Source organism: Musca vetustissima, unplaced genomic scaffold, assembly GCF_032173495.1.
Source record: "Musca vetustissima isolate MV318-11 ecotype Yass unplaced genomic scaffold, APGP_CSIRO_Mvet_v1 utg7864, whole genome shotgun sequence".
Lineage (NCBI taxonomy): Eukaryota > Metazoa > Arthropoda > Insecta > Diptera > Muscidae > Musca > Musca vetustissima.
Window position 1 is genome coordinate 244,463 of NW_026880792.1, and position 13,411 is coordinate 257,873.

General features: G+C 30.7%; 1 protein-coding gene across 1 annotated transcript in view; it reads left to right on the top strand.

Moving 5' to 3' along the window:
- LOC133326658 (voltage-dependent calcium channel type A subunit alpha-1) overlaps window positions 1-13,411 on the top strand; it is a 186,202-nt gene that overhangs the window by 148,678 nt on the left and 24,113 nt on the right. Inside the window, exons 25-26 of the mRNA XM_061535282.1 lie at window positions 9,191-9,405; window positions 11,985-11,997. Coding sequence (XP_061391266.1) covers window positions 9,191-9,405; window positions 11,985-11,997 — 228 coding nt within the window. The remainder of the gene's footprint in view (window positions 1-9,190; window positions 9,406-11,984; window positions 11,998-13,411) is intronic.

Below are 13,411 nucleotides of genomic sequence, written 5' to 3' on the forward strand. Positions count from 1 at the left end.
AACATGTACTCTGAAATTTCTGAAGTGCTTTTGCAGTATATTTTTCTCCATTGCAGTGTATCATCTTTGAACTGAAACCCCATATAGATCCTAAGGCTCTTATCGACCCATTGCTGTAAGTGGTATTTTCATTTGAGCTTCCTACTCAAGATAACCTCTAGGTATTTAAAATAATTGGATATGGATATTTCTTTCTTTTAGAAGATTGACACCTTATACCGTTCTAGTTTTTATACCCTACACAACTATGATGTCAGGGTATTATAGCTTTGTGCAGCCCCAAGAGTTTGTAACGCAGCGAAACATTGGTCCTAGACCCACCTTTAAGTATACCGATCGTCATATCTCGACTAGCTGAGTCGATCTAGACATGTGTGTCCGTCCGTCTGTCCATTATAATTTGTAAACACGATACAGGCCACAGTTATGGACCAATCTTCACGAAATTTTGCATGTACGAAGGGTTCGGCCCAATGAAGACCCCTATTGTTTTTGGTAAAAATCGGTTAATAATTAGGGGATGAAATGGACCAAATACTTAATTTTTGTCGGTTTTTCTGGTCGTTCCAGAGGACGCAATTATGGCCCAAACATCTCGAATTTTTACATGAAGAAGGGGATTGGGCCAAAGAATAAGCATACCTGTTTTGAAAAAGATCGGTCAATATTTAGCGGGTCAAATGGACCCTGACTTTTGTGTGAAAAATTACAAAAGTTGTATTCTACAGCGTATATAATTACTCCTGAAGGACATAGAGCCGAGAAGTTAATAGTTTATCCAAGAGGAGTGATGGGCTTTTAAATTGATACCAATTATATTGTCGTATGTACACGGATGTGGGAGCTATACGTAAATATTTACGTACTTACGTATACAGAAGTGGACCGAAAACTTATTTTTTGTGTTTTTTTTTCGATTCGATCAATAGGCTACTATTATAAGCCGAACATCACAACACAACCCACGGTGAAGGGAATGTGGACAAGTAATTAGAAGGGCTGTACTGAATATTGGTAATATTCGGAAAATATGTCAGTGTAGGGAAGAGGTGCTATTGACCTCTAATCGGTAAAGAGGGTGCAACTATCACGTAATATTACCCAGGCTCGGAATAACAATACGCAAAACAAATAAAGTTCTGTGGTAGTTGTGTAGGGTATCGTATGGTCGGCCCCGTCCGACTATACTGCTCCGCTCACTGGTTATTTTTGTAAATGGGCCACCAAACTCTCATGGTTTGTCCGATTGTGACGAAATTTTGCATAGCATCCCGTATTGAGTCTAGAATGATATATGTTAACTGGTTTGTTGCAGAACGGTTGTTCCATAAACCGAGCTTAAAAATGATTTTCAAGCGCGTCGTCTACTGCGCATCTCCTACAATTCGAAACACCATGTTCCGAGATGTCTTCTGCTTTATCTTTCCATCTAATCCATGGCCTTCCTCGTCTGCGTGAACCATCAGTTGGCTCGCCACGTATAGTTTGTAAAGCTCATGGTTCATTCGACGCCGATATTCACCGTCGACGCAGATCAGCCCGTAGATCTTTCGGAGAATTTTTCTCTCAAACACCCCAAGAGCTGCCTCATGCTTGCGCAAGTACCCATGCTTCAGATTCTTATAACAGCACGGGTAGTATCAGCGTCTTGTAAAGTGTGAGTTTGGTCTGGCTGAAGGTGGCCTTGTTTCTAAACTGATTACTTAGACCATAGTAAAATCTGTTGGATAACACTATCCTTATCCCAAGGTATATAAAATCTTTAAATACCTCGAAGATGTAGTTCTCAAATCCCCTCTGATCTTTCCTTTGTATTTACATGATGTTTATATTTTAACGGATGTTAGTGTCGTCTCTTCTTAATATACTAAGTTTTTTCATTATCGATATCAATCAAATATATTATTTTTTTTCACATTAAATGAAAACGAACAAAATTGGTCTACGAATAAAATAATAACTCTCGTAAATATTCATTAAATTATTAATACAAATATTTATTTCAATATATTCCTCAATTATGTTAAAGTTATAAAATTCAGGTTGATGATAACCATTATCGTTGTGATATTATTTTTTTTTTCGTTTACAAGTTTAGACCATAGCCCAGTAAAGTATATTTTTTAATATAAAAAAATCAAAAAAAAAACTTGTGGCATGTTTTTGTTGCCTTAGATGTTAAACAAAGTAAATTAATATAAAAAATTAACGTTGTGAAGTTGATGTATTTTAGGTGGTATATAAACAATATATATTTTAAATATTTTGAGGTTCTTAAATATTTTATGTTTTGGAAGAATTGTTAATTTATAAAACCAATAAATGCACGATGTTATATTTTATATGGCCCCTATATGTTATTATATGAGACAAAATGATTTTCGGTCAAGGTAGTCCTTTATAACGGATCCTATTGGGCACTAATAGGTTAAACAATTCTTCCATAATACCTTTTTATATTTATTTTGTTTTTTATTTTTCCTTTAAAAATATATTAATATGTGTCACATACATATAATAAAAAACAATTATATATATATATACAAACCAATACCACCATGTCACATAAACATATAACAAACAAATAATATAAATATATATAAACCAATTCATTGAGATATTAAATATTTTCATTCTTCTATATTCAAAAAAATAACATTCATTTGTATGTGTTCGCGTCTGTATGTGTGTGTGTACAAAAAATTCAAAAACATATCGAAATTACTTCGATAGCGGAAGGGTCGTGGTGAAGATGATGAAGAACAAATGCTCAGTCCAACAGCTGATGAAGAACCGGTATATAACTAACACCAACTAATGGTTTTTCTTGTATTGTACAAAACAAAACAAAAAATATCAATTATTTCTATTTGTTTTCCAAATATGTTATGCGTTTTCTTCCATAAAATCCCAAAAACAAAACACCAAAAAACAAACTTCCTGTGTATGGCTATTTTGTATATGATTGTATAGAAGAACGTCAGCAAACAAACAAAAACAATGAAGCTAGATGAATGTACATAATCTCTAAACTGATATGTCCCACCACCAACAACAAAATGCTCGTTTTTTTAATAATTATCATATTTCTGTTTCCTTTTTTGTGTCACATACAAAATAAAAATGAATGCCTGTCCCCAAACAAATGGCTATGAAAAATATATCCTTTGCAAAACAAAATACACCTTGCCATTTTTCTCTATATATATGCTGAATATTGAAAATGAATTGTAAATGATTCCGCTTCTTTTTTTCGAAAAAAAAACCAAAACATTTATGCTCCGATATATATAAATGTTGTTATGATTCAATTAATGAATGAATATCTCATATATATACATAAATATATACAATACATTTGCATCCCTTCTAAGCCACCACCAAAAATTACATTTAATTAAAAACCTAAACAAATATATATTTGTTTTGTCATAGTGATTGAGAGACTTTAGCGAAAATATTTGAAATCAATAATTAAGAAATGTCTTAATAAGGTAAGAATGTAATGAAAATGCAAATATGTCCTAGCTGAAATTTCTCCACTTCGAGACAACTTCAAAACATAAGTTGTCTCTTACTTACTTATTTAGTTTGTTTGAGACAGAACATTTGTACCATAAGCCGAACGTGCTTTGATATGTCCTATTCGTTCGATCGAATTCGTGGCCTTTCTCTTCTGCGTGAACCATCAGTAGGATCGCTTTTATATGACTATTGAGCTGATGCCCAAGCCACTGCAGTCGCTGGAGCTCAATACGCCTGAATATATCGATATCCGTGTATAGATTGTATACTGCGTGGTTCATTCGACTCGTAGTCGCATCGACAAATAAGTCGAATGTGTCGATGTGTTTTTCGTGGGTCTCGTTTGCTACTCTGACCTCATCTTGGCTATGGGTTATACAATCTAATCCGTCACCTCTTATTGGTTCTGGGGTATCTTCTGCACCGCCACTATTTGATACCAGAAGCTTTGCAAAATGCCAGGTTTCAATCTTCATCTCTACAGGAGTGTGTCTTCACCAAAGCCTTTTACGTCTCGATTTGCTCCCGCTCAAGTTATTCTTGTTTTTTCGGAAAACATGTGTCTCCTCTCTCCTTTTCACTCGCTGCGTTTTCCACATCCGTAGCATTATGACTCCTGATCGTACCATGGATTTTTTGATGGTGCTGTTGCTTCCATATAACGGCCCACTATTAGGGATTTTGGGCATTGTTTTCATCCGAATGGGTTTTAATTTGATAATTATGTTCCTCTACCCACCAAAAATTATATTGATATGTCCTCGTTAAGGTATAGCCCCAATATAACGGTACACCCAAATTTTGATGATTATGCTAAATAGTCTTACTATTCTTCGGAACATAGGGTTTCCACAAAGCATTGCCACCTTACTCGATTAATTGCCGTAGTTTTTGCATCTTCGCAAGTATATTCGAGAAAAAAAAACAAAATTTTCGATTGTGCTTTAAGTTATTTTTTGCATTTTATGGATGGAATTCATAAAACTTTAAATAATGGTTTCTTGTCAGAGAGAGTTAACAAAAAAAAAAAAAAAAACTTTGGATTCTGTGTGTTTGGTAGTGGATGGCGGGTTTCTATGGCACATAAATTCTTTGTCGTTTTAATTTTTCTATTTTAATTTTGTTTCTTTCTTCTTTGTTATGTCCTGTCGGAATCCTTCTTATTTGCTTACATGTTCATGTTCTGTGTCATTAGAACAACCATATTTGATAAATTGTATTTATATCGAAATAATTTGGAAAATATATATGCGAATTTTGTAGCACCAATGTAGTGGTCGGTAAGAGTGTGTGGTATACAAAAACAATGAAAAACTTGTCAAAATCGAGTAAGTGGAACTTAAACAGCAGTAAAATAAAAGAGTGGTTGTGATGGTGTTTTTTTTTATATTTTTCTCATTCTTCTTATTTTTTATAAGAAATTTCATTAATTTTTTTCGTGCTCTACGTTACTTATGGTGTTGGATCAGAATGTCCTACAGATGATCCCGAGGCATTTGTTTATGAATACCTGTAGTTTTTGCGTAAAATCTAACACCAAGATTGACTGAAGTATAACAGAATCCGTTTTATACATGCTTCGAATATTTTAATATTGGGTTTCCTGGTTATACGTGATTTTCTCTACAGTTTGCATCATAATAATGCAATGTGTGACAAATTATAATTAAGAAAACTTATAATCTTATAATACAGCAACAGTCTCTCAATCACTATGTATAAAACCTAAATCCTAATATTTTTATCATATTACACCTAAACACAATAAAACTAAAAATTTACACATTTCGACGCAAATAGTGACAAAATAATTGGTATACAATTGGACTGATAATATAACTACAAAAAATTAATATAAGAAACAAATTATAAAAATATATACAATTACACTAAATTAATAAAAAAAATTTGCGAAGAAACCAAACTTTTTATAATTAGCATAAACACATAAAGTGAACGAAACAAACAAATATGAGCACCACAAATAAATTTGTATTTATGAAGCACCAATTTATTTTTCCTATATCAAGTTTATTCGTATTTATTATGTATATATAAAATAATTAAAACTTAATTTTTGTAATGTTTTCTCTTGTTAAAAAACACTATACGCTATGGTCTTATTGTTATATAGAATTTTAGATAATAATAATTATATAAAGAAATGTTTTTTTTTCATATTCTTCGTTAAACCTAGATTAGATGCCAAAACAAATAAACCAAAATCACTTATCATTAACAACTTAAAGCGTAAACAAAAACTATATTTAAAAAATCTCCAAAATCAATGTGAAATTAATTATTATTAGAAATTTGAAAAACAAAAAATAAGACAAAAGAAAAATTTTAAACTAGTAACAGCCAGGAATACATGTGTCCTATATTTAAAAACAAATGTTACAATTCATAGAATTTTTAGTGTTTTGGTTTTGTGATTTATTTACTTCTTTATTTATAAAAACTATGAATAGTATTTAGTGTTTTAGTTTTAATTTTTCCGTTTTCATATAGTTTTAGTTGTTTAATTTATAATTTATTAATTTTCCTGTATATGGCTAGCAGTATTAGCATGTAAATAATTTGTATTGTTTTTTTTTCAATGAAACAAGCATGTTTCATTTTTGATTTAATTGATTTTATAATTTGTAAAAAAAACTTGTCTTCCATAACAAAGTCACTCGTTTGTCTCCAAGTCTTTTTACATTTTTCAATTGTTTTTCTTATTTTTCTTCATAGTCCTTTGTAAGATTAGATTCACATATTTTATTATTACATCAAAATTCCAGCATGTATTTTCTTCCACATAAATATATTTTTTACAAAATAATATTTCAATTTAATATTTTTCATCCGTTTAGAAATGAAAACACTACCTCTGTATACTAGAAATAATGTGGATACTATAAAGAAACCCAAAATGGAAGACTATGTCTATATGAATATATTTCTGGTCTTATTGGTTCTCAAAATATTCTTCGGGATATTTTCTAAAATTTTCTCCTCTAACCTTACACAGACTTCTGAAGCTAAGGGTAGACTTTTGCGGTACTTATATACAATGAAATACCTTTAGATCTTGTATGGTCAATAGAAGCCCAGATCTAGATCTTCTGTAGACAACATTACACCTCTTGACATTTTATAGAAGACGAAGAGACGTAGTTTTATTTATACAGTAAAAATACTCTATGCCTTATATAAACAATAGACTAGATACAGTTTAAGGTCTATAATATCGAAATAATTTGGAAAATACATATGCAAATTTTGTAAGACCAATGTAGAAAGAAACAATGGAATACAAAACTAGTCACAATCGCGTGAGTGGAAAGACGGCAATTGTTAGCAACAGAAACAGTAGTCAAATAAACCGTTCCAAAAATAACAAACACCAGGCAAGGGGAGAGGTGAAGAACGATACCAAAACACAACCGAGCAATGATTGATGATTGTGGTGGTGAAAAAAAAAAATCTTTTCAAAAAAAGAGAGAGAGAAAGGAAAAAATAGTGGTAAGTGTAGGGCAAATCAGGAAAACAATTGTGATGTGTTTATATTTTTGTGGAAAAATAGTGGCTTTCTAATCAGTATAAGATTTTTTCTTGGATTCAAAGTGGGGTAAATGTACAATATGGGAAAATTAACTATGAATTAAATTTTGAAGTTATTCATTAAATTTTTTACTTATGGCTACTTATGATGTTGGGCCAGAATGTCTTACAGATGATTCTGAGACATTTGTTTACGAATACATAGAACTTACAATGTATAGCCTTCAGAAGAATTCTGTGTCTTTTATAGGTAATAGAAGACCTTCTGTAAGCCCTTTATCTATCTATATACAATAAACGACTTTTAGGTCTTTTAAAAACTGTCGCAGACCTCCACAAAAGCACTGTACTAAGTATTTGTTTTTACCAATATATGCAATAAAGGACTTCTAGGTATTTTGAGAACTGTCGCAGGCCTCTACATATCTACATAAATACTAGAAGACCCATATGTCTTCCATAGACGATAGAAGAGCTCCATGTTGTCTATTATCGACAGAAGAGCTCCATGTTGTCTATTACTGACAGAAGAGCTCCAGGTATTCTATAGCCAACGAGGGTTATAATCAATGGAATACCATAGAATTTCTGTGTTAATAAAATTCAATTAGGCCTCTAGATAATGGGAGATCTCATGGTAGATATCTTGCTTGGTTATAAACAAGAGAATATTCCTAGATCTAAACGATTTCCAACGACCAAGTCTTCTTTAGCCATTGATCTTCTAGGCTTTCTATGGCCAATAACAGGCATCTAGGTGTTCTATGGACAATGATTGACTGGTTTTTCGTTAACAGTAAAATTCCTTAGGCAATATAAAATTTGTAGAAAATCTATGGGCAGTAGAAAACATAGATGGTCGGCGATAGACAATACAGAGTGATAAAGACCTATAGGTCTTCTACATACTGTGGAAGGTAAATAGGTATTTTATAGACAATTGAATAATTGTATGTTTTTTAGAGACAATATAAAACATCAGTAGGAATTCAGTAGAGAATGTAAGTCCCCTTGATCTTATAAAGACTTTAGAAGGTCAAACGATACATAATAGACAATAAATTACCTTAAGGATCAATATGGACAAAAAAATCTAGATTTTGTATCCACCAGCTCTTCTATAGATTAATATCATAGGACCTCCTCCTACCATTAATTAATTAATAGTGTTTTCATTTCAAAACATTTATTTCTTTTTTCCCCTAATTGCACTTAGAGATTTATATAGAAAAAAAACTAAACATTTTTTTAAATAAAATCAATTAATAACAAAATAAAAAATTGCCTGTAAAATAAATAAAAACTAAAGCTAAAAATTAGTAGTTAAAAATATAAAAAACTAAACACTTAGAAAGAAAAGCTAGCAATAGTAATGCAACTTTTTTCTCTCTGTACAACTATATATATACAAACAAAAAATATTTAACAAATTTATCAGCGAGCTAAAACCAAATAAACATCACATTTTTTCTCTTCTTATTACTTATTATTATTCTTAAGTATATTTACTCTAAACTTATTTATATACATTTATATATAATTACCAACCAAATATTAACATTTTTTCTTTATATTTTTCAACTGAAAATGACATTGAGTACCAATCATTATTAATCATATTTTTTATATATTTTTTCGTTTTTCTTCATTCAAAATGAAAACCAATTTTTTTTATGTTTTGTGTACGTTACGATGTGAACGAATCGTTTGGGGTGTCTATTTGCAAAACAAACAAAATGTCTTCCTCGAAAATTTTGAAAATATCAACACATTATTGTATTATATGAAAAAAAAACCAAAATAAATCAAATGTTTGTGTCTGAAATCTATCAATCAATCAAATCATCACCAAATACAAAAAATCAAATCACTTACATGGATCGTAAAAAATGTCTATCACCAAAACAAAAACAACAACAACAACTCTAATAACAACGAAAATCAAAATGCACTACTGTACAAATAAATCTGTCCGCTATTTTTTTAACAAACAACACCCACCTAACTAAAAAAAATAAAAATAATGTAAATTGAAACTCAACACTTGTACGACAAAATGCCATTCAATCGAATCAATTAACGAAAAATCCAAAATCACCCACATACACACACACAGAAACAATCATTTTTCGATTGTTTGCTCGATATGACTGCCCTTGACAAAGGAGGATCACGTCAAGGCTCAATTAGTTACGAAGCAAACGGCCACGATGCTGCCAATTCACAAACGCATTTATTGGCCAATGTCCATCATCAGCCAAATGGTGATACGGAACAAGGTAGCTTGGCAACACTGGCCCGCCGGAGTACAATGCGTAAACGTTCTGTTAGGTAATATTTTTTCGTTTATTATTTTGAAGTTTTTTGAAAAAAAATATACAGTCTTTTATGTTTATCTCATTATTCATTCATCTACACATACACGTACTAATTGATGAGGATAATCTGTGATATTTTATTTATAACTTATTGACCTATCAATCGTCTATATACAATAACAGACATCAAGGGTTTATATAGGCACTAAAAAGACTACATGGCCTTCAATAATCAATTTATGACATATAGGTGACAACGTAGACAGAAGAAGATATCTATAGACAACATAGCACATCTTTGTTTTATATGGGTAATATATAACTTCTGGTTCTTTTCTAAACAAAATAAAACCGATATAAGACTGTTTGAAAATATAGATGGATATAAGTTATTTTGTCTTTATTAATAAAATATTCATAGTGGACTAAAATCTTGAGTTATTTTGTCCAAATTAATAGGGTGGTTTGTTGGGAATTCTTAGTAGAACGGGACAAAAGTGCTAAAAAGTACTAAATATGGCGTCATTTGTACTTGGCGAACAGGTGGAGTTAGTACTTTCTAAATTTGGAATGAGAATCACTGATGGAATGTAGGACAGAAGTACGAATTATAATTTGGGTGTACGGTTGGAGCTGGAATCCTGAAAGTGTAGAATTGGTATATATACGTAGCTTTGGAAAAATGTTATTTATGAGTACGAAAAGTACTAAATCGTACTATAATTGGTATAAAAAAATTCTAGGTCTTTTGAAGATATTTTTTCCACAGACTATAGAAGAGCTCCAAGTCTCATATAGTCAACAAAAGAACTCAAGTTTTTCCGTAGCCAACGATGATTATTAGACATCTTCAGGGAATAGAATTGCTGTGGGGTGTCTATAGGTTATAGACAATCTAATCTAGTAGGTCTAAGCGACTTCCATAGACCAAGTCTTCTTTAGCCATTGGTCTTCTAGGTTTTCTATGGAAAATAGCAGGCATTTAGGTCTCTATTGACAATGATTGACCTCTGGGTTTTCCGTAAACAATGAAATACCCCAAGACAATATAAAACCTCTAGGATATCTGTTGGTAATAGAAAACAATAAACAATAGGGAGTTAGAAAGACCTATAGGTGGAATATCTACGATAATTCGTAGATCTTTTAGATAACCGTATCTTTTATAGTCCACTGATTACTAGTAAGTCTGTTCGCGAATTCTACAGAAAATGTAAAACCTGTACATTCTCAATCTTCAATTTAAACTCCTTTATAGACAGTATAAGTTCTCTGGGTTTTTTATAGACAACTGAAGACCTCTAGATATTCTATAGATCATAGAAGGGCAAGGATTATTCTAAACTACCTCTTTAAAAAATAATAGCTCCAATAGCAGACTTTCATATTTTCTACCCTGGGGAAGATCTCTAGGGCTTATATGGACAATATTAGTCATCTTGGTCTTCTAGATTCTCTCTGACCTAAAGAAGACATAGGAAATAAATGATGTGGTATGTAGTCTTCCAGAGCCTAAACAAGGCATCCAGACAGTCATAAGATAAGCTCTGCATATTGGTACGGATAAAATTTTGGGTATTTTGAACGTCGTGCTCACGTTTTTACATATTTTTAAGGTTCATGATGTATTTTCGAAATGTTATTCGATATTTCAGGTTTTCAATAGGTATAAGACCTCCTCGCAATAAATGTTCAAAATAGCCTCATAGTTCTTGAGCGCTCTTTTCATTTGTTTCGATCTGGCAACTTCTTCATATATAAACAGGTGTTCAAAAAAGACGCATCTGCAATTTTTTACAATGAAAACACGCATTTCTAATGTTTCCATAATAAAAAACTTAAACGTCAGGTTTAAGAATGAAATATATCGCCCTGCTTTTATGCCCCCATATAATGCTATCTACCGATTTTCGGTATTTTTAATACAGATTTTCGGTATTTTTAATATTTAGCGATGTGATGCAAAAATGTTAGTTCCGAAATTGAACTACATCAGTCCTCAATTAGGCATAGCACCTCATATAATGACAACTCCAAATGATCGATAATTCCCACACGATGTAATCAATATTGGTCCCTCTTTATGCAGAGCCTCATATTGAACCAACAGCTTTCACCCCACCCCCCGAAATAAAATCCTGTGTAAGTTCGTGATGTCCACATATAACTTGCCCTCTTAACTGTCTATGCCTCTTAATTATATTATATAATTATAGACAATTTTACACTTTTATTATATTCTAAGTTGAGGTTTTATGAACAATTTCTATAATTTTTCTCCATGAACTTTTCCTTATATACTCAATTTTACAATATCACAGATTACCCATAGACAAATATATATTCAATTATATCTCGTACAAAAAAAAAATATACCATTACTAAAACACATTTTCATCAAATAGGCAAAAACAAAATCATCATACGACAAATATATCATCGAACAAAATCATTCAAAATAACATTCACAACCATTTAATATTCTAATAATAAAAAAAAAAGCAAAAAAAAAAAAATACAAAATATTTAATCAAACGATCTACATTACTTTTACATTATTTAATTTATTTTATAATTTTTCTCAAATTTCAGAAACAATAAAAAGGTGAATAAGAAAAATGTGTGTTATGATCACAAAATCAAAAGATATATCATCAAATTAAATGGTAACACGTACAACAACAACAAAATTTTCCAATGCCAAAATTATTAACCAATATCACCAATCCAAAACCAACAACTACCCATTCCCAAAAGAAAGTAACCCATAACTAACAAAAAAAAGAAATATGCAATTAAAAAAACAACAACCAGCATATCCAAATCCTTTAACAAATTCACATATACATATATACGTAATCTACATATATATGTGTACACGTACCCTTGTCCTTTGTATACCTCCTAATAATAATCGTATACTCTTTGTGTATGTGTGTGTGTGTGTAATTCTCCATATATATCAATACATACATATATACATTTTTCTGTGTGTGTGTGCAATTATTTAAATCAGTGTGATTTCATTAATATGTGTCTCCTTATTTGTTGTGTAAAAAACAGAACTACAACAACGTTGCAATATATCCTTTTTTCATTTGTTGTTAAATTATGAAAACTAGGAAAACAAAGTCAGTACTCGTTACTTTTTTCTGTTTATTTGGTGTACATATAAATTATTAGGTGTTAGTATATACAAATTCACAATAGATGTCAGAGGTTTTTCTTGTGGTTATAACTCACATGAAACTCTGACACTTTAACTAATTAGAAATGCAATAAATTATGAAAAAGTCAATAGTTGTATTTTGATACTGTAGTAAAATTACAACGAATGTTATAAATTTGTCGTTGTAATAATCTTTGTTTAGGTTTATACAAAATAATGTAGGTATTTCTTCTAAATATTGAAAAGAAAAGAAAACTGTGTGCTCGTGTTATGTAAACGAAAAAATTTAATTATTTTAGTCTCAAAATTGCTTGTGTGCAATTACCTGTTCGAGGAAACGTATAAAGCAATAATAAGAGACTTTACAGATAATAATCAAATAACGTATGGTTTTAAAAGCCATATCGAATTCTTTGGTGTTCTAATTAATTTTCGAATTATCTAGCACTGTGGTTAATTATAAATACATTTTTCTAATTTGTTAAAAAAAATAGATAGAAAAGTATCTTCTCATTCCGCAATTTGAAATAATTAACAATTCGTTGTTAAAAATATATATGAGAAATACGAAATACAATTATTTTTATATCTGAGCACACTGTTTTTTTTTTTTTTTTTTTTGTCTATAAAACAATAATCATTTCAAAACTCAAATAGTTTTTTAAAAGTAGATGGGAAAACTAAATAACTAAATTTTAATAAACATTTTAAATTAGTCAATAATTAATTAGATAAAATATGACAAATTACTCTACAATATTCAAATTCGGGCCTGAGGATGTGTTTGAATCACTTTTGGACAATTATAAAGCATTCATTCTTGAACGATGTGGGCCTTGTGTTAATGGTC